This window comes from Nicotiana tabacum, chromosome 5 (assembly GCF_000715075.1).
Source record: "Nicotiana tabacum cultivar K326 chromosome 5, ASM71507v2, whole genome shotgun sequence".
Classification (NCBI taxonomy): Eukaryota; Viridiplantae; Streptophyta; class Magnoliopsida; order Solanales; family Solanaceae; genus Nicotiana; species Nicotiana tabacum.
In genome coordinates this window covers 18912744-18935678 of record NC_134084.1, presented here as the reverse complement: position 1 = coordinate 18935678, position 22935 = coordinate 18912744, and the positions used below count along the sequence as shown (strand labels likewise).

The 22935-nt window shown below is 37.8% G+C and overlaps 1 protein-coding gene and 1 pseudogene across 1 annotated transcript; both read right to left on the bottom strand.

Moving 5' to 3' along the window:
* Positions 1-800: 800 nt before the first annotated feature.
* On the bottom strand, positions 801-5383 carry LOC107808161 (glutamate receptor 2.8-like; annotated as a pseudogene).
* A 4187-nt stretch (positions 5384-9570) lies between these two features.
* Positions 9571-11031, bottom strand: LOC142180588 (uncharacterized). Its single transcript, XM_075252653.1, has 2 exons — positions 10462-11031; positions 9571-10389 (listed from the first exon to the last, which is right to left on the bottom strand). The coding sequence occupies exons 1-2, from the start codon at positions 10952-10954 to the stop codon at positions 10025-10027; spliced, it is 858 nt and encodes a 285-aa protein (XP_075108754.1). The 5' UTR covers positions 10955-11031; the 3' UTR covers positions 9571-10024.
* Between the last annotated feature and the right edge of the window lie 11904 nt (positions 11032-22935).

The window sequence follows — 22935 nt, the reverse complement described above, 5'->3', positions numbered from 1 at the left end:
TTAAGATGGCATGTGCCATCTTTGATTTGTATATGGATGTAGAAAGAGATTATGAAGGTTTTTAGTATGTAAGCCTCTAACTAACTTCACTCTTGCATAGTATTAAGTTCAATTTTAATTCTTCCATTGTGCAAAAGAACAAATCAGATAGAAGAGAATATTCAATGACTTTGATCAGGTGTTCTGTTGAATCTTGGAACTGCAATGGACATGTTTTCCTTTAACTTCAATATTTCTGTGTTTTAGTTCAATTACACACTCTCCTTGAACTACAACTACAGGCTCAAGACCTTAGCCATATATAGAATCTAATACTTTCCAATACTTATTTCGTCATACATAGCAATCATCTATGAAGTGTCTCAGGCTACAATGATTACAACGTAATTCACAACAGGTCACAAGTAAGAACGAGTACTTCACATAAAATCTCATGTACAAGTAGTCAATTACACATAGTACTCAACAAATAGGAGCACATAAACAAATACTAGTATGAGTATTAGTCTGGTCATTTAGCATTTTGAATCCATGGATTGTTTCATATTCTATCCCCGCATACATAGATTCTCTCATAACTTGTACGGTCATTATTTATGAATAAAAAACAAAAAAGAAGTAACCAAATGCTATATTAATTAATGCTGATTTCTATGTGGAGATTAAAGTTAATGGGAAACAATCCCATTGGAGTTCCAGGATTCGAATATAACATTTTTTTCAAATTCATTCAATACTAATACTATCTGTTGCACAATGGAAGAAGTAAACATGAACTTAATACTACATTAAAGGCTTATTAAAAAAACAAACATAATCCCTTTCACACCAATATACAAATGAAAGATAGCAATTTAAGATAGATAAGAGAAAACATCAACGGTTTGCGTTTAGATCAATAGCTGACTCAATGACACTCTCCTGAGTACTAAGTGCTATAATCTCTTCATGTAAAGGTAGAGTTTCTTCCTCCCCTGGAAAATGAATATTACTCTGCTCTGTATGGCTAGAAATACTTGGACTTGGCGGTCCATTCCTTCTTGGAGAAGGAAGCGTTGACGAATTATCATGTGGACTTTGTGGACAATCCATATGTCCTGAAACTACAACTGCGTCTCTCTGTTCAATGTCCTTGAATGTATGGCTACTATAGTCTTTTCTGTCAAATTTTCTAGCCAAGATTTTGATTCTTTCGTGGAACGAAGGATCAGATTGTCTTATGATGTGCCAATGATCACGCATGAACGTTGTTAGAAAGACGAGGAGAGCCAAAATTGCAGCAACTGCAGCTATGACAAAGAGTCCCCAGAAGCTATCAAGGCTAAGACCATTGGAGGAGTATGACGTGCTAGAATCTGAACAAACCGGTTGTCCAAACCATATTTTTTCTATTTGTACCAACTTTTCACCTTCTGTTACACTCAAGACTGCTTTTGAAACATCATGTAATAGAGGAGATCCTATTGGGAATGCCTGTATGAAAATCATAATTCATAATATTAGGGATCAAAAGAAAATGACTGTCAAGACAAAAAAGAGTTACTTACAAAGCCAAAGCCATCGCTCTTATACATAGGTCCAACCACGGTATATTTCGAGCAATTAATTGCTTGCAGAAGTTTCACATAAGGAATCTCATCAAAAGCAGCAGCAATACCACCATTCGCACTTCCTTTAGAGATCAAATCAATACATTCCTCTGAGGAGTTATATTGTTTTAGCCTGTCCTCATCAAAGTTATTCTTTATTAGAAGTTCTTTAACGAAAGAACCCTCTTGGAATCCCACATAATCCTTGTTCTTCTGAAGTTCTCTTATATCTGTAACAGTTGGCTGGAGGTTTTCAACTGTTAACGTCGATGAAAGACTTGCTGTGTAGCTTGAAGTCAATATAAGTACTACTAGTAGCCAGATGATCAACACAAACCTATCCAGATTGCTTACTATCTTCTCCTCTGCAGTATCAAGAATCAAACGGAAGAAAATTCAGAATATATATATATATATATGAAAGAAAAATTCTTCCGGCACATACCAAAAGTACTCTTAGAACATGTGATCTTAAATGCATAATAGCATTTCTATGGCTATACGATCATGTCATTAAAGGTAAATGGAAGTTTAAAATTCTACAAATGTGCTATTCTTTTTGGAGTAGACTAAAAAAGAAAGAGTAACATATAAAATGAAATTAAGGAGGAGGAAATAGTAAGTACTCTGTGCAAAGACCATAGTTGCAAAGGCGAACCAAAAGATCAGGCCAACTTGGTGAGAAGGGGGTCCTCTGAAATCTTCATTAACTCTATGTTCAAGTACCCAAATGACAAAACCAATGAAAACAAAAAAAACAGAAGCTTGTTAACCACAACTCCCAAGTCAATGGCTTCACGAATACCCATGCTTTGTTTCTGTTGTTGTCTTCCATTGGCACCATCATTGTCACTCCAGATTCTGTGTATGGTAATGTGAAATCAACATATTGCAACCTATTTGATCTAATGGTAGCGTCCCCAACAACAGCATCAAAGTTCTGTTCATTGGTTAATGTTAGAAGCATATAAAAGTACACACATATATATGCGAGAAATGTATTTCGCTTCTAGAAACAAGACGTTTTTCCAACCGACGTTCCCGTATAACTCCATTGGTATTTTCAATGGACTTAGTAAATTAAACTCGAAGGGGAACACCTTAGGCGTAACTGGTAAAGTTCCTGCCATATGACCAAGAGGTCATGAGTTCAAGCCGTAGAAACAACCTCTTGTAAAAATGCAGGGTAAGGTTGGGTCCAAAATGTATGATAAAACAAAAATTAAGAGATTTACCCCAAGAAATACTTGACGAACAAGATCATCGTAACTTTCAGTAGTCTTTGCACCAGGAGGTGCATAGGAAACAAATTCATAAGGAACAGAATAATTTAATTCTTTCATCACTGCATCAAAAACATCAATGCAGTAACCACTAAATGTTGTTGTGTTAGTAGTAAAATCTGTTGTAACTTTCACAAATTCACTGAAACCATCTTTCACTGGAACTCCAATACTCAATTTCTTCCCATTTGTTGGAATCACCCAACCTTTAGGAACAGAAGTAGTGTCACCAGGCCATATAATGGAGCCAAAATTATCCTTAGAAATTGAATATCCATTGTTTGTGCTTCTTAAATTCAGTTCTTTAGCAATTCCATTTTCCTTTGTCCACAAACCAAATATTTTTGCCCCATTACCAATCACATTAATAATCTCATAAGCTGGTGACTGCAATTGCCCATCAACAATTTGAAAGTCTCCGCTAAGGCCTTTGAAAGTAGTATTTAGTATAGCTTGAAGAAGTTTTGGACCATCCTTGGAAACTCCAATAGCTTCAAGATCTGTTGCATTTCCTGAAAGTTTTAGGTGTCAAAATCAATCATTTTTGTAACCTGCCCAATCCGTCCAAATTTAAATGGGTTGGATTATGATCCATTTGCTGATTTGTCTCAATGGGTTGAAGCCAAATAACCCATCAAATTATTGGGTCAAACGGGTTAAATAGGGTAATCGACTGTTTAAAATATAATTCTGGCGTTCGAACAAAGTTTTACATTGGCAGTCAGAAAGATTGGGAAATTACATATAAAGTGTAGAAATTTTTTACTGCTGTGAGGCTTTTTAAGGAAAATCGTACGGTCTTGCCCCAAAGTAGATAGTATCACACCATGTTAAGAGTATCTTTGGGCTGGTTTAGCCCCCATATGTTAAGAGTATCTTTAGGCTAGTTTAGCCTAACAACTATTACCAGAACCCAGGTTCAGCGATGACAGAGTCATGTCTTGGGGCTCAATTTACTTTCCCATACGAGTTACAAGAAAAATATTAGTAGTGGGCTTCGGTTTGCCATAAATAAATAATGTCGATGTGGGTGGCACACAGTGAATTTTAAAAATTAACACACGGATTGTAGTAGTGGGCCACGTAGGACTTAGTTTGAGGGGATACTTGTGGATCATGATAGTGTGCCATGTGAAATTTAGTTCAAGGAAAAGATTATTGGGAGCGCAAACAAAGTCGTACATTATAGCTCAAAAGATTGGGAGTGTGAAAATTTTTCTAGCAAAAACAGACAGTATTACACCATTTTAAAGGCTTTTTGAGCTTTGTTTAGCTCAACAAACTCAAATCCTATTACACAAAATCATATTTGGACATTGAGAAGTATGTAAATTTAAAAGAACTTAAGCAAATAATTTAAGATAAAATACATTAACTTTTCACAATTTTTTGTTCAAAAAACTATTAAAAAAAAACCCAGAGAAGGGAGGCTAGGTCATGTTGGGTAGATTGAGTTAGACCTCATTATTTGTCCATCTTAATGAAATCCATTTTGGTCCAAGCTAACTTTAGAAGGTTTGACCCAACCCCTTGTCACCCAAAAAGGTTTGACCCAACTCGTTCATTTTCCAAGCATTTTCGTGGAAACAACCTCTTGCAAAAATGCGGGTAAGTCTGCATAGAATAAACCCTTGTGATCCGGCCCTTTTCCAAATTTCGTGCATAGTGGGAGCTTAGTGCACCAGGCTGTCTTTTACTTACCTGAAGCATTTTGCTTTTGAAAAGAGGCACCGGTGATTCTTGATTTCTCCACCGCCATGGCTATTGCAGTAGCTGAATCATATGCCCATAGTCCAAACACATCCAATGCTGTATTTTGAATTGTTGGATTTTCTTGTTGAAACTTTAGTTTCCATCTAGTAGTGAAATTCTCAAGCTGTTTAGTTCTCGGGACATAAGGTTTCACTCCAATAACTCCTTGCATGGATTCAATAGCTGAAGAATCCATAGAGTTAAGTTGATTTGCCATAGCATCTGTAATAATCCAAACATACTCTTCACTCATCATTCCAAGTTATTTGGCATTAGTAAAAATTTTGGTACCTAGTGAAGTTGTCATATGCACAACAAAAACTCGAGTTTGCATACTCATTAATTTGGAAAGTTCATATTTTATATGATCACCAGTGGCGAATTCAGGAATAACACTTCGATAAGGATACGTGCATTAATATCTTCTAATGCATCCGCCAAGAATGGTATGATTCCTTCTCCAAAATGATTATCAATGTATATAGGGACAACTTCTCTCCATCCAAAAGATTGGATAATGGAACGAATGGTTTTTACTTGATAGGAATCATTTTGAGTGGCACGAATGAAATATGGATTATGAAATGATGAGAGATCGGGACTTGTAGCTGAAAATGAGATGATGGGAACTTGAGATTTCTTTCCTAAACCAATTATGAAATCAGCTTGCATTGATGATGTGGGTCCCATTATGGCTTCCACTTCAACATTCTTCAATAGGTCAACTGCTGCATTTACAAAGAATGCAAGAATCAACATAAGCATGCAACAACAACAACTTCTCTCTAAATTCAAGTTCTATGCACTAAGAGTGCAACAAGCCTAAACTACAAATTTCAAATCCTGGTGGAGCTTCCAGTGCTCCATATGTTGTTCCTCTGTACTTGTAAATAATGATTCTGGAAATTAGAACGTTAGCTTATAAACGTAAATATAAATAAAAAACAGAAATTAATTCGAGCCCACTGAATTCACAGTGTTTCCTTAAGGAATTTAATCCCCTCCTAGTACCCAAGGTTATAGATTATTTCCTCCCAGGATAGAACGAATTACACACTGGTGTAGCGGTACTTCAAACCCCAGTGTTTCAACGAACACAAAGTTCGGCAACAAATCACACTTATGGATGCTTTGTTTGTAGTTAAAAACAATGCAGAATAAGGAGGACAACTCAGAAGTCGAATGGAAATTCTGAGAGGAAGGAATGCAAAGTATAACCAATGTTGAATTCTTACTGAAGAGAATATCAAATTGCAATTCGTTTTTCCAGTGTATACGCAGTGTATACAGAGTGTATATCCAGTATATGCAGAGTGTATATCCAGTGTATACAGAGTGTATATTAAGTGTATACAGAGTGTTTCAAGTGTTTTTTTCGATGTGTTCTTCTTTCTCTCCAACTTATGCTCTATTTATAGCAGTTATTTGAGAGAAATCCGCCCCTTACATGGTGCAACAAGCACTAGATCATGGAGAAAGCACTTACATGGTGGTATATACACTTGCTTGGTGGGAGGAACACTTGCACCATTGTGGGAGGTGCACTAGGCTGCATTGTTGCTTAGTGTTGCAATACAATACACGGATTGGAAAACATCCGTTACAAACACGGATTATATCACGTTAATATTCACTATTAACAAATAAATTTGGTCCAAAAAATTTATCAATCGATCGATCATTTGACCAAATCCGAATCCAAATCCCATTTCCCATTCACTCTAATTTTAAGACTATTTCATCTTAAACAAAAACTCAACAATTAAAACTCAACAATCCCCCACATGAATGGGGAATGGCTATATCATGGAAGTATGCATGAAAAACTTGTGTGATTTGCAAACAAGAATTAATTGCATCTGGATAAGTAGGTTTCTCTTTGAACTTTCCGTAGTGAACTTATGTCGGATATACTCGGTCAATCGGTAGATTTGATATCTTTGAACCGTCGAACTTTAGTGTATACCTAGACAACCATAAGTCACACAATCAATCCCTTAACCGTCTTTGGTTCTCATTGTTGTGTTCGTTTCAGCCATGAACACTGCCTGGTTTCATAAGTGCGTAGAGAATTGGCCTTGCAAAATTCTCCTTGAAGCGGCTAACACTTCACACATACATAGGTGATTCCTAAACGTGTCATCTCATAGATACACTATTTGATATACCCTGTATCAAATTTAGAAATCATTAAAAAACCTTAATGCTTTATCCTTGGTACTGAACATTGTCTCATCACGAGAATGGACTAAAACAAATTTTGTTGACAATGTTGAACCGTCATTAATGACTTTGTTTGATCTCCTTGAACCTAGATCTTGGGATCTCCAGTCTTCTAGGTAGAGTTACCGCCACAATGACTTGTTCTTGGCCATAGTCCCATTCCCCTCGATGATTTCTCAACTACCTCTCTAGTTAGGCCTTTTGTAAGTGGATCTGACACATTATCACTTGACTTTACATAGTCAATCGTGATAATTCCTCTAGAGAGAAGTTGCCTAACGGTTTTATGTCTTCGTCGTATATGACGAGATTTACCGTTATACATAACACTCCCAGCCCTTCCAATTGTCGCTTGGCTATCACAGTGTATGCATATTGGTGCCAACGGTTTGGGCCAAAATGGAATATCTTCCAAGAAATTCCGGAGCCATTCAGCTTCTTCACCGGCTTTATCTAAGGCTATGAACTCAGCCTCCATTGTAGAGCGGGCAATACATGTTTGTTTGGATGACTTCCAAGATACCGCTCCTCCACCAATAGTGAATACATATCCACTTGTGGACTTCGAATCAGTTGAACCGGTGATCCAATTTGCATCACAATATCCTTCAATCACCGCAGGATATTTACTGTAGTGCAAATCAAAGTTTTGGGTATGTTCTAAGTATCCCAAAACTCGTTTCATTGCCATCCAGTGAGATTGGCCTGGATTGCTCGTGTATCGACTTAGTTTACTTATAGCACAAGCTATATCTGGTCGTGTACAATTCATGATGTACATTAAGCATCCCAACACACGAGCATAATCCAATTGTGATATGCTTTGGCCTTTGTTCTTTGCTAGTGCAAGATTCACGTCAATTGGAGTCTTTGCAACTTTAAAGCCCAAGTGCTTGAATTTTTCAAGTACTGTCTTAATATAATGAGATTGTGACAATGCCAGGCCTTGAGGAGTCTTTTGGATCTTAATCCCCAGAATTAAATCTGCAATTCCCAAGTCCTTCATATCAAACTTGCTAGTTAGCATACGCTTAGTAGCATTTATGTTGGCAATGTTATTACTCATTATCAGCATATCATCCACATATAGGCAAACAATGACTATGTGATTTGGAACATTTTTAATGTACACACATTTATCACATTCATTTATCTTAAAACCATTTGACAACATTGTTTGGTCAAATTTCGCATGCCATTGTTTGGGTGCTTGTTTTAGTCCGTAAAGGGACTTAACAAGTCTACATACCTTATTTTCTTTACCTGGAACCACAAACCCTTCAGGTTGTTCCATGTAAATTTCTTCCTCCAACTCTCCATTTAAGAAGGCCGTTTTAACATCCATTTGATGAATTTCAAGACCATACACTGCAGCTAATGCTACTAACATCCGTATGGACGTAATCCTTGTAACTGGGGAGTATGTATCAAAGTAGTCAAGACCTTCTCGTTGTCTATACCCTTTGACAACAAGTCTTGCCTTGAATTTATCAATAGTGCCATCATCTTTCATTTTTCTCTTAAAAATCCATTTAGAACCCAAAGGTTTATTTCCAGGAGGAAGATCAACCAATTCCCATGTATGGTTGTTCAATATGGATTCTATTTCACTATTGACTGCCTCTTTCCAGAACAATGATTCCGAAGAAGACATAGCTTCTTTAAATGTTCGAGGCTCATTTTCCAATAAGAAAGTCACAAAATCTGGTCCAAACGAAGTAGACGTTCTTTGACGTTTACTACGTCTTGGATCCCCCTGATTAAATGTACTTTCTTTTGTTTCTTCCCGAGGTCGTTTAGATACTTCACCAATCGACTCGCATTCCTTTTTATACGGATATATATTTTCAAAGAACTCAGCATTATCTGATTCTATAACCGTATTATTATGAATGTCGGGATTTTCTGATTTATGAACCAGAAATCGATATGCTTTACTATTAGTTGCATATCCTATGAAAACACAATCAACTGTTTTCGGTCCTATTTTTACCCTTTTGGGTTTAGGAACTTGCACCTTTGCCAAACACCCCAACACTTTAAAATAATTCAAGTTGGGCTTCCTTCTTTTCCATTTTTCATATGGAATGGATTGTGTTTTACTATGGGGTACTCGATTTAGTATTCGGCTGGCCGTAAGAATGGCTTCCCCCCACAAGTTCTGTGGCAAACCAGAACTTATCAACAATGCGTTCATCATCTCCTTTAATGAACGATTCTTTCTTTCCGCAATCCCATTGGATTGGGGAGTGTAAGGGGCTGTTGTTTGATGAATAATTCCATATTCTAAACATATTTGTTCAAAAGGAGATTCATATTCACCACCCCTATCACTTCTTATCATTTTGATTTTCTTGTTAAGTTGCGTTTCAACTTCATTTTTGTATTGCTTGAATGCGTCTATTGCTTCATCTTTACTATTAAGTAAGTAAACATAGCAATATCGAGTACTATCGTCAATAAAAGTTATGAAATACTTCTTTCCACCGCGAGATGGTATTGACTTCATGTCACAAATATCTGTGTGAATTAAGTCTAAAGGATTTGAATTCCTTTCAACCGACTTATAAGGATGTTTAACATACTTAGATTCCACACATATTTGACATTTTGATTTTTCGCATTCAAACTTAGGCAATACTTCCAAGTTTATCATTTTTCGCAAGGTTTTATAATTGACATGATCTAAACGTACATGCCATAAATCATTTGACTCAAGTAAGTAAGAAGAAGCTGAAGTTTTATTATTAGTTTCAACAACTATTACATTCAGCTTGAAAAGGCCCTCAGTAAGGTAACCTTTTCATACAAACATTTCATTCTTACTAATCACTACCTTGTCAGATACAAAAACGCACTTGAAACCGTGCTTTACAAGAAGTCCAGTAGAGACTAAGTTCTTCCTAATCTCGGGAACATGAAGGACGTTGTTCAAAGTCATGACCTTGCCAGAAGTCATCTTGAGAAATATCTTACCGTATCCTTCAATTTTTGCTGTAGCAGCATTTCCCATAGAGAGCGTCTCTTCGGGTCCAGCAGAAGCATATGTAGAAAATGCTTCCCTCACAGCACAAACATGGCGAGTGGCTCCAGAATCAATCCACCACTCCTTTGGGTTTCCTACCAGGTTGCATTCAGAAAGCATGGCGCACAAGTCATCAACATCATCATGCTTTTCTACCATGTTTGCTTGACCCCTTTGCTTGTCTTTCTTCCGAGCACGACACTCCGTAGATTTGTGTCCGGTTTTCCCACAGTTGTAGCAGTTTCCACTGAACCGCTTCTTGCTTGGGTTGTATTTCGGACCAGAAGCCTTCTTTCTCTTTTGTTATCTTCAACAATATTTGCTCCCATTATTGTTGAATTTCCACGGCCTCTTCTCTCAGCAGCTTTGTTGTCCTCTTCGATTCTCAATCGAACAATGAGATCTTCAAGGGACATCTCCTTTCGTTTGTGTTTCAAATAATTTTTGAAGTCCTTCCACAATGGAGGCAACTTCTCAATTATTGCTGCTACTTGGAATGCTTCATTGATGACAAGACCTTCAATGAAAATTCCGTTAGTAAAATTACTAAAAAATTTACTTTCAATATCAGTATTTATTTGAAACATACCTTCAGCAAGTAGATCATGAATAATCACTTGCAATTCCTGGACTTGGGTAATAACAGACTTGCTATCTACCATTTTGTAGTCCAAAAATTTTGCGGCGACGAATTTCTTCATCCCGGCATCTTCAGTTTTGTACTTCTTTTCAAGTGCATTCCACAATTCTTTTGACGTCTCCACGCCACTGTATACATTATACAGATTATCCTCCAGCCCGCTAAGAATATAATTCCTGCACAAGAAGTCAGAATGCTTCCATGCCTCAATCACGAGAAAGCTATCATTCTCTGGAGTTTCATCTGGAAGATCAGGAACATCTTCCTTGATGAACTTCTGTAGACATAACGTAGTCAAGTAGAAGAACATCTTTTGCTGCCAGCGCTTGAAATCCATCCCGGAAAATTTTCCGGGTTTCTCTGCCGGTGCCAACGCCGGAGTTCGACTTGTCGATGCGTTGGCAGTCATCATCGGAACAGCTTGATTTCCGTCATTCGCCATTTTTACTGTAAAAATGACACAATCAAACGTTTAATAAACGTTTAAAACTGGAGTGAAAAATCACGTAGATTTTAATCTCCAACAAAATGCCACGAAGGTTTTAAAACTGGAGTAAAAATCACTTAGATTTTAATCTCCAACAAACCGCAACGAAGGCTTAACTCTCCAAACGGGAGTACACAAAAAACCACAAAGGTTGGAAACAAGGTTATAGTTTCCAGAATAATAAAAGTAACACAAATACAGAAATTAAATTATTAAATTATTAAATTCCTTAAGATTGTTGTTCCTCTGTACTTGTAAATAATGATTCTGGAAATTAGAACGTTAGCTTATAAACGTAAATATAAATAAAAAACAGAAATTAATTCGAGCCCACTGAATTCACAGTGTTTCCTTAAGGAATTTAATCCCCTCCTAGTACCCAAGGTTATAGATTATTTCCTCCCAGGATAGAACGAATTACACACTGGTGTAGCGGTACTTCAAACCCCAGTGTTTCAACGAACACAAAGTTCGGCAACAAATCACACTTATGGATGCTTTGTTTGTAGTTAAAAACAATGCAGAATAAGGAGGACAACTCAGAAGTCGAATGGAAATTCTGAGAGGAAGGAATGCAAAGTATAACCAATGTTGAATTCTTACTGAAGAGAATATCAAATTGCAATTCGTTTTTCCAGTGTATACGCAGTGTATACAGAGTGTATATCCAGTATATGCAGAGTGTATATCCAGTGTATACAGAGTGTATATTAAGTGTATACAGAGTGTTTCAAGTGTTTTTTTCGATGTGTTCTTCTTTCTCTCCAACTTATGCTCTATTTATAGCAGTTATTTGAGAGAAATCCGCCCCTTACATGGTGCAACAAGCACTAGATCATGGAGAAAGCACTTACATGGTGGTATATACACTTGCTTGGTGGGAGGAACACTTGCACCATTGTGGGAGGTGCACTAGGCTGCATTGTTGCTTAGTGTTGCAACACAATACACGGATTGGAAAACATCCGTTACAAACACGGATTATATCACGTTAATATTCACTATTAACAAATAAATTTGGTCCAAAAAATTAATCAATCGATCGATCATTTGACCAAATCCGAATCCAAATCCCATTTCCCATTCACTCTAATTTTAAGACTATTTCATCTTAAACAAAAAATCAACAATTAAAACTCAACAGTGTATATATATAAAAAAACTTACCTGCTGCTGCAGCAGCAACAACGTCACTCTTCGAGTTACGGGTATGAAGAACCAGTCTGGTCTTATAATCAGATCCATGATCAGAGCTATAAAAATCAGATAAAGCCATAGAAATACAGCTCAACCCCATTTTCCCAGTCCAGGTATCCATATCTAACACAACTCCCATATTTATGGGGACTATTTTTCGTTTCTGTGCCATGGCCATTTTCATGGAGAAAAGTATCCCTAAACATAGGAAAAAGAAAGAGAACGAGGAGAATGAGAAAAAGACTTTGCAGGTTTTCTCGCTCATCTTGACAAAAGATGCGTTTGAGTCTGATTATTTGGACAGTTTTGTGTTTAATATATAAGATAGATTTGAGTACTACTATTCATTATGGCATTTTAATAATAACTCTTGGGGTTATCTTAAATCAGTGTCAGTACTAAGACTTAGTTTTAAATGGCCATTTGGACACAATACCTTTTCTGCCAATATCATGATTGTGGAGTAATTGTATATAGAAGCTTTCTGAGATCTCTGAAGTTCCAATCCTTCACTTCTTTCGACCCTTCACTTCCTTTTTTCGGTGATTACATTGAAAGTGTTGGTGTTAATATTCCTCGGCGTCTGGAGGATGCAGTGGAGTTGACTGTGTTCAACTCGTTGGAGCTGCGTGCCGGTGGAGTTTGTGTACAGCTTCAGAATCGATTGGGTGTTAGGAGTTGGGTGTAAGCACATAATATCAGTCGACAGTACCTTCTCTCGTTCTTCGTATTTCTATTGATTTGATCTGGTTATGCTCTCTGGATTGGTCTCAATTTTTTGGATTTGGATTTTTGTTCTTTTTTATAAATGGATCTGGGATTTACAAATATGGATTCTCTAAACCGCCATTAACACACATAGCTCCAAACAGTCAGTCATATTTCTCTTTACACGTTTTTTCTTTTTCTTTTTTAATTCCCTATTGAAAATCCTTAATGTTGCTTACTCACCTAATCTAGTATTATTAATTGTTGGGTTTATTACAAATTCAGTGACTTTTTATAATTTTGTATGCCCATTTTGATCTGTAACCTCAAAGCATTTCCGAGTGTTGGAGATTTCATTGTGTTCTGTCTTTCCCAATCAACGATTGCTTACTGATAGTTGATTGCTGAGTCTGCGGCTGCTTCGCTGGGTTGTCGTTGTTCATATTGCAGGTGGTGCATCTGTTTCAATTGAAAAGAGCAATCGTTTTGCTCTGCTTCTTTGCTTACCAGTGGTAGCGGTGATAACTCCTTCTGATTTTTGGGTCGTGGTATTTTCTGTGTTTTCAGGAATTCTCGGAGTATTGGAGACAAGTTGGGCGCACGAGCACTGGCAAAGGAGAGCAACCTAGGCGAGTGTCAGCAAGGGTAGTAGGAAGTGGGCGGGAGCGTACAACTACAACGAGCACAGCAAATCAGCCACAAGTTTTGTTATCGGGAGTTGGTACCTCCTGTTTTACTGTTTCCCTTTTGGTGTTAGCTAAATTACTGTTACTTTACTTCGCAATAGTTAAACCTTTCAACTAGGATACTACTTACCACGTGTTTCCTTCTAGTTTGATTTGTGTACGTTGTGCACTAGCTAGTCTTCTCTAGATTGTTGTAGGTGTAGTGGCTGCAGTCTCGGATGATAGAATAAGGGCATGTCCTCGGGTGGGGCAGAGGGTGGGGTGGGGTTCAGGGGGTGGGTCAGGTAGCAGGGGAGGTAGAGGGGGCAAGGGAGCCTATAGGTTGAGAATCGGGTCATGGAACATAGGTTCACTAACGAGTAAATCCATAGAGTTGGCGAAAATCCTGCAGAAGAGGAAGATTAATATAGCGTGTGTCCAGGAGACTAGGTGGGTCGGATCGAGGGCGAAAAACGTGGATGAGTATAAGTTGTGGTACTCTGGTGTCCTGAGGGGTAAGAATGGAGTGGGTATCCTGGTAGATAGCCATCTTAGGGAGTCCGTGGTAGAGGTCAGGCGGGTGAATGATAGGCTAATGACTATTAAGTTGGTGGTGGGTGAGGGTACTTTAAATGTCGTTAGCGCGTATGCACCACAAGCAGGCTTGGATGAGGATATTAAAAGGCAATTTTGGGAGGGGTTGGATGAGATTGTTCGTAGTATACCGCCTTCTGAGATGTTATTCATAGGAGGAGATTTCAATGGTCATATTGGGTTATCTGCAGGTGGGTACACTGAGGTGCATGGCGGATTTGGTTTCGGAGAGCGGAACGGAGGGGGCATTGCGCTATTGGACTTTGCCAAGGCTTTCGATCTAGTCATTGCAAACTCGAGTTTTACGAAGCGGGATGAACATTTAGTTACTTACCAAAGTTCGGTGGCGAAGACTCAGATTGACTATCTCCTCCTCAGAAGAGGCGACAGAAGGTTGTGCGAGGACTGCAAGGTTATCCCAGGTGAGACCCTCTCAACGCAGCATAGGCTTTTGGTGATGGACATTTGTATTAGGATAAGGAGGAAGCAGAGGTCAGTACAAGGACGCCCCAGGATTAGGTGGGGCGCCTTAACTAAAGATAAAGCTAAATAGTTGGAAGGAAGGTTATCGGCAATGAGAGCTTGAAGAAGTAGTGGGGACGCAAACACAATGTGGTCGACGATGGCGGACTGTATAAGAAAGGCAGCGAGAGAGGTGTTAGGGATATCTACGGGCCACTATGGTGGACACAAAGTAGATTGGTGGTGGAATGCAGTTGTCCAAGGTAAAGTGGAAGCAAAGAAGGCGGCTTACCTAAGGTTAGTAGGGAGCACTGACGAGGAGGAGAAGAGAGAGAACAGTCAAAGGTATAAGGTAGCTAGGAAGGAGGCGAAGATGGCAGTGACGGAGGCTAAGACGACAGCTTTTGCTCGTCTGTATGAGGAACTAAGGAACAAAGGTGGGGAGAAGAAGTTATTCCGACTCGCTAAGGCGAGAGAGAGGACAACTCGGGATCTGGACCAAGTGAGGTGCATAAAAGATGATGACGACAAAGTTTTGATGGGAGATGACTAGATTAAGAGGAGGTGGCAGACCTACTTTCATAAACTTCTAAGTGAAGAAGGGGAGCAGGATATTATACTTGGGGAATCGAGGAATGCCGACAGTCACCATGAATTAAGTAATTGTAGGGACATTGAGATCGATGAAGTCATGGAGGCAATGCGTAAGATGAGAAGGGGCAGAGCTACCGGGCCAGACGAAATTCCGGTTGAACTGTGGAGGTGTGTGGGTAGAGCAGGCTTGGAATGGCTTATTGCATTATTTAGTGTTATATTCAAGATTAATAGAATGCATGAAGAGTGGAGGTGGAGTACAATGGTCCCGTTGTATAAGAACAAAGGTGATGTCCAGAGCTGTAACAACTATAGGGGCATCAAATTATTAAGTCATACCATGAAAGTTTGGGAGAGAGTGGTAGAAATGAGAGTGCGAAGGACGGTGTCTATTTCAGACAACCAGTTCGGGTTCATGCCGGGACGATCTACCATAGAAGCTATCCACCTTATTAGGAGGATGGTGGAACAGTACAGAGATAAGAAGAAGGATCTCCACATGGTGTTTATTGATCTGGAGAAAGCGTACGATAAGGTTCCTAGGAAGGTCTTATGGAGCTGCTTAGAGGATAAAGGGGTCCCGAGTAACTATATTAGGGTGATTAAAGACATGTATGATGGAGCTAAGACTCGGGTTAGGACAGTAGGAGGCGACTCTGAACACTTTCCAGTTATTACGGGGTTGCACCAAGGGTCTGCGCTCAGCCCATTCCTATTTGCCCTGGTGATGGATGCACTGACTCATCATATTCAAGGGGAGGTTCCATGGTGCATGCTATTTGCTGATGACATTATTCTAATTGACGAGACAAGAGGCGGCGTCAACGAGAGGCTAGAGATTTGGAGACATGCTCTTGAGTCTAAAGGTTTCAAGTTGAGTAGGACGAAGACGGAATACCTCGAGTGCAAATTTGGAGTTGAGCCGACGGAAGCGGGAGTTGAAGTGAGGCTTGACTCTCAAGTCATTCCCAAGAGAGGTAGTTTCAAGTACCTTGGATCGGTTATTCAGGTGATCGGGGAGATTGACGAGGATGTCACACACCGTATAGGGGTGGGGTGGATGAAGTGGAGGTTAGCGTCGGGAGTCTTGTGTGACAAGAAAGTGCCACCGTTACTAAAAGGTAAGTTTTATAGAGCAGTGGTTAGGCCTGCCATGTTATATGGAACTGAATGTTGGCCGGTAAAGAACTCACACATCCAGAAGATGAAAGTAGCAGAGATGAGGATGTTGAGGTGGATGTGCGGGCATACAAGGATGGATAAGATTAGGAATGAAGATATTCGAGAGAAGGTGGGTGTGGCCCCCATGGAGGACAAGATGCGGGAAGTAAGACTCAGATGGTTCGGGCACATTCAGAGGAGGAGCACTGATGCACCGGTGAGGAGGTGTGAGCGACTGGCTGTAGTGGGCATGCGGAGAGGTAGAGGAAGACCTAAGAAGTATTGGGGAGAGGTGATCAGACAGGACATGACGCGACTTAGGATTACTGAGGACATGACCCTTGATAGGGAATTATGGAGGTCGAGCATTAAGGTTGTAGGTTAGGGGAGAGTGTGAATATTTCTACAGCACAATAGAGTGAGACTATCCAGTTAGGAGTTAGACTAGGAATGTCATTGGTCGTCTATTGACGCAGGGCTTTACCTTCTAGTTGTATTATACCAGCCATCTATTTCGTATTTCGTATTTCGTATTCTGTATTTCATATTTCATATCTCTTATATATTGTTGTTATTTTAAATACGCATTTTTATGGTACTAATATATCATCTCCTATTGCTTTTTGAGCCGAGGGTCTCCTGGAAACAGCCTCTCTACCCTTCGGGGTAGGGGTAAGGTCTGCGTACATATTACACTCCCCAGACCCCACTTGTGGGATTATACTGGGTCGTCGTCGTTGTTGTTGTTGTTGTAGATTTCAGATGTGTAGTATATCTCAAAGCAGATTTGACGCAAAGTTTAAGAAATAAATTTTTTTAAAACTTATAACTTAAAATAAATCACAAAACGAAAAACTGTTCTGTTTACAGGCAAGGCCATTTCTATAGAGAAAAACATCCTTAAACACAAGAAGAAGAGACTGAGAAAATGACTGCCTATTTTCTTTCTCTTCTTGACAAAAGATGCCTTTGAGACTCATTATTTGGAGTTTTGGACGGTATTTTGTGTTTTATATATAGAGAGAAATTTGACTATTTATTATAATGGTAATTTTTAATAATTAGTTGACCTACAAAGTTTAGGAATAACTGTTTGGGTTATCTGAAATCAGTGTTGGTACTAGACAAATCTTTTAAATTCTTTTTGTGCATATGTAGCTAGCTTTCATATGTATAATTGTGTCACTACTGTAATTAGCAAGATTTGGGTGACTTTTGTACTTGCTAATAGTACTACGATTTACGAAGTGAATTTTTTGAGTAAATTTCTTTGAAGGTCATAGGAAATATTCTATCAAAGTCACTTTTATTTCTATTACAACAATAAAGTCACCAAATGTTATCTTTTGACTCAAAAATCATATATACTATGTCATATTAATTTTTTTTAATAACAAAACTCATTTAACCAACGACCCTTAATTATAACCATCTAAGCCAACCAATAAAAACATATGTCTACTATAAAAGTTCCTTAGTATATTCGCATATGGGTTTTTCTGTTTTTTTTTTTAATCGGATTTTTCTGTTTGTGTCTATGGTTTGTGAAATTGTGTTAATAACATAATCTCTTCATGTGTTATATATTCATCATTGTAATTCTTTTATTCAAAGAAATTTCAGTACAAACTTCGTGGGAAAAAAGGGTCTCTTGAATACCTTTTTTCTGAGTACTTTCTTAGAATTTCTTTTGGATTATAAGACTACTATGAAAAAATAAAAAGAAAAGAATGCCGATACGTGTGGATTTGGTCTCGAGGATTACATGCTTATATATATTTTTTGTCGATATCACTATTTATTGTAGGAATATCCAAATGTAGCAATGCTTATATGTATTACTGTTAGGGTTGTTAATAGTAGAGAGATAGATGTTAATACTGGAGCAAGGATTATTGTTGAGGGTCTTTTAAAGTAGATTTTTTTTATATTGGATGGGTTAGATGGGTATAAGGGTCATGGGTTAAATGAGTTTTATCATTAAAAATTTAAATTTTAATATGACATGGCATGTCAAATGTGTTATATTTATTTTCTGAGTTAACAAATAATAGTTGAGTGACTTTATTGTCCTAAGAAAAATAAAAATGACTTTGATATGATATTTTCATAAGTCGAATAATCATCCCATGAATTTACTCAATTGATCCAACCCATAATCAAAGATGACTAGAGCCATGATTGGAGCTATTAAATTTCTGATAACATCATAGAAATAAAACACAAACCTTATCATTTTTATTAGGTTACTCATTAAACCTTTTCATAAATTTTTTTGATGTAATTACTTAATTAGTAATCTGATCATGCGAATAATATATAAAACTTAAACTCATTAAACGGAAAGTGACCTAAGGCTTTCTCCTTATCTCCTTCTTTTAACAAATATCATCAATTAAAACTTTACTTGGTCAAAGCCAAAACATTGATCTAGAATTCGAGGAAAGTGACCGATCGAGGAGAAGAAAACTAACTTATACTGAATAAAAACGGATAGTATAATAGTGACTGAAACTTTATGAAATCGACTGTGTGTTGAACAGATGTAGATAATGCTAAGTTAAAGCCAGGAATTTGAATAAGCAATGATTTCTCAATTATTAATTGTTGAGTCAAGTTGTACTTATTGACTATCACAATCTCCAAATGGTCGTCGGGGGAAAACATCATAGAAAAGGACTTGCAAGTTAAATCTAGGGAGAAATTAAAAAATAGCTAGATTTACAAGGGGTCATTCAAAAATAGCCACAATTTTAAAAATAATAGAAATTTAACCACTTTTTATGTAAAGATAAATGTGAACAAAAACACTGTTCTAAATCCGAAAAATACTCCAGCATAATATACTGGAACTCCAGCATATTATAATGGAGTTCCAGCATAAGTATACTAGAACTCCAGCATAATATACTGGAGTTCCAGTATAATATACTGGAAATTCATACACAGGTGCTCCAATCTCCAGTATATTATGCTGGAACTTTTCGTGTGTTGGAGTTCCAGCATAATATGGTGGAACTTCATACACAGGTGCACCGATCTCCAGTATATTATGTTGGACCGGTCCCTGTTGTAATAAAATAGTGGCTATTTTTCAATAACTTTGCAAACGCTGGCTATTTTTGAATGACCAATCCGAAAACTGGCTAGCGCGTGCTATTTTAACTTAAATCGACCTGTTATAGTATATTTTGGTGAATATATTTATCAGTTTTGGATTAACCTAATAATTTTGGGATCTTTACACAAATAGCCAATTGGATTCACTATTTACTTTTTCTAATCGGTATACATAAAGTATATATAGTTATACACATATTATACATGAATTATGCATATATTATATATTCGCTGGCTAGTTTTAGGTTAAGTGGTTGGGTGTGCGGCTATTTAGGCTAGTTCTTCTAACTTTTTTCCTTCTAATTTAATTGGAAGATGTATTTGGACTTGTTGGTATGATTGGACGCGGTCCGGTGGGACTCAAGTGAGCTTCGGGCCATTTCAGTTGAATTTTGCATAGCTGATCTTCTAGTGTTTTTCGCTTTCACGATCAGTATATCATGAGAGTATTTTGGCTGACTAGTGCTTTGTCGCGATGAAGTGGTCGCCTATTTGCATAAACTTTTTCGGGACAATTTCACGGTTGCTTAGTTTTTATTTTATTGCACTAAAGTCACTATGCTCTTTTTTTGTGTGACGTAAACACTCAACTTTTGTAAGTATGAATAATTATTTTCTTTTAATATTGAATTTCTATACAACAGCTAAATACAATATAAAAATTGCTGATTTTTTTTAGAAAAAAATTGAATAATCAAACGAAAATATCAAAACTAGCTTCTGTTCGAGTTTCCTCTCAAATGAACACACTAAATAAGACAAAAAGTTTACCCAATGATGCCCTCCGTTTAGGCCTTCTTTCCCACCATCCCTCGAATTCTTTGACATCCCTTGATATCCCCTTACAAATATTGTATAGAAATTCTTATAAACTCATACTTGTAGGGATGAAAGATAATAATTAAATATTTGATAGAATAGTTAAGGTGAGTGCAAGTTAATTCGGACACCATCATTAAAAATTCAAGAATTTTTGTATAGTGTGCAATAATACTTGTAGAAATTTTTATTGCTGTTGAAAAAAAGTAAAAAATTACAACAATTGAAATACTTGAACTTTTACTTCTTGTAGCAAATTGTAAGCAAAAGCATTTTTTTTTTAATGGCTCAACGCATATCGCAGAAGTTTCCTTAAGTATGGTGGGTCATTGTCTGATGTGTCATAGAATATTTTCTCATATTCTATTTTACATATGACGCTGATATTGTTAGTGGAATCAGACGATTTATGCTTCATTGGGTATTTTTTTCAAATATATTTTAAACATCGAATTATTATAAAAACAAGCATAGCAATCTCTCAAATTGAAAATAAATAAATAAATAGGAATCATAATTTTTTCTTAATTGCTTAAAAGATTTTTAAATATATAGGTAGCGTGTCAACAAAAAGAAAAAAGTAGCAAACAAGACTTCTCGACCTGTTCCGTATTATTTACTGTTAACTGTTGAAGAGAATTTGTCTTTGACTTTTATTGCATTTCGTTTTCAAAATCCTGAGTTCACTTTTTGTAAACTCGGGATTTGTTCTTAATTAATCAAAATAGAGACATTTTGCAAACTAACAATGATTTTTTTTAATTCCCCTAATAAGAGTTTACTTTTGACCAATCCCACAGATCCTAGTTAGTGTCTGGTCCACGTGAGTATAAAAGTAAGTACGCGACGCGTTTGGAGAAATTAAAAGTTGTATGTATATATGTTGTATAACTCTAGTATTTATAATAATTCAAATTTTGTTTGGCTTGAGAATAGAAAGGGTATACGGTCGAAATCGGGGCTACCCGATTTCATCCTTTGCTCAAGAGGGGAATGTCGCATCAAGGAGCTAGGACGTCGAGCCCGGATCAAATCCTCTTTTCGGACCAAGGTCGACGTCAATCGCGGCCAGAAAGAGACAGACTCCGAGTGACATCGGTATAGCTTAATAACGAAAAAAGCGAGATATCCCCGATTGGTCGAGGATCGTGACGTGAATCTCGGAACGGTTCAATCCACGGTGGTTAATCAGATGTGAATATGGTTTCCTACTATAATTAGAAGTGTACTTTATTTAGGACTCTTCTATTATACAAAGAGAGATCTCATTCATTTGTCATGATCATTGTTGACTTATAAGAATATATACACTCGTTACTTTCCTGCTATTTCACTTATTGTTCATCACAGTTGCTTTATCACATGTTCTTACTATTCCACCACGGGAGTATCCTGAGTCGAGGTCGAGACCTGGCTAGCATACTAGTTTGATTTATTTTATTCTCTGATTTGATCATTTATTTTCTTGATTATCAATTGATATTGGACGAAATCACATATCCTTAAAACCACAATATAAGTTTGGCACCCAGCGTGGGGCTAAGGATAATACTGGTTGTTCGGTGCTGATTCTAATAACACACATTATTTTACGCTTGTTCTTGTCAAGTATCTTTGCTCTCAGGTAAAAAGATGTCAAACTCACAAAACGCACCCACACATGATGACAATGGCCTCGAGTTTCACGGGGAAAACGACAATGTAATTGCTCCAGGAGCCGAGGTGCCACAGGCTAATCTCGGGGGAGCACCGGTTGCCAATCCAGTCGATGTCAGTTCGCACGTTGCTCTAAATGCGGACCTAGGTGTGGATCCCGAAGGGAGTGTACGCAGAGAAGGTTGATCTGGTGGCCAAGGCACACAAGGCAGAGGAGACGGAGGAGTCAGTCTCCAAGTGATATTCGAGATGCTACAGGCTCAGCAAGCCACAATTGCTCAGCTAGAAAATCAACATAGAGCTTCGAGTAGGATCGAGCAAGAAATCACTCGTCGTACCGAGCTAGTGCCAGAAAGGTCGAATGGTAACGAACCGGGGACCGATCTTGCAATAATAAAATTGCTGGAGGAGCTCACCAAAAGAATTGAGTCAGGAGAGAAGAACGAAGCTAATGATAAAAAAGTGGAAACATACAACTCCCGAGTTGATCAAATACCGGGGGCACCACCAATCTTGAAACGGATGGATTCAAGGAAATTTGTACAAAAGTCATTCCCTTCGAGTGCGGCTCCCAAACCCATTCCAATGAAGTTTCTTATGTCGTACATACCTAAATACAATGGGACCACCGATCCCAACGAGCATGTCACCTCCTACACATGAGCCATCAAGGGTAACGATTTGGAAGATGATGAGATCGAATCTGTTTTATTGAAGAAGTTTGGGGAAATCCTATCAAAGGGAGCAATGATTTGGTACCACAATCTACCACCAAATTCTATTGACTCGTTTGCAATGTTGGCAAACTCTTTTGTAAAGGCACATGCTGGAGCCATAAAGGTTGCGACAAGGAAATCAAACCTTTTCAAAGTAAGATAGAGGGATAATGAAATGTTGAGGGAGTTTGTATCCCGATTTCAAAAGGAACGCATGGAGTTGCCACCGGTCATAGATTATTGG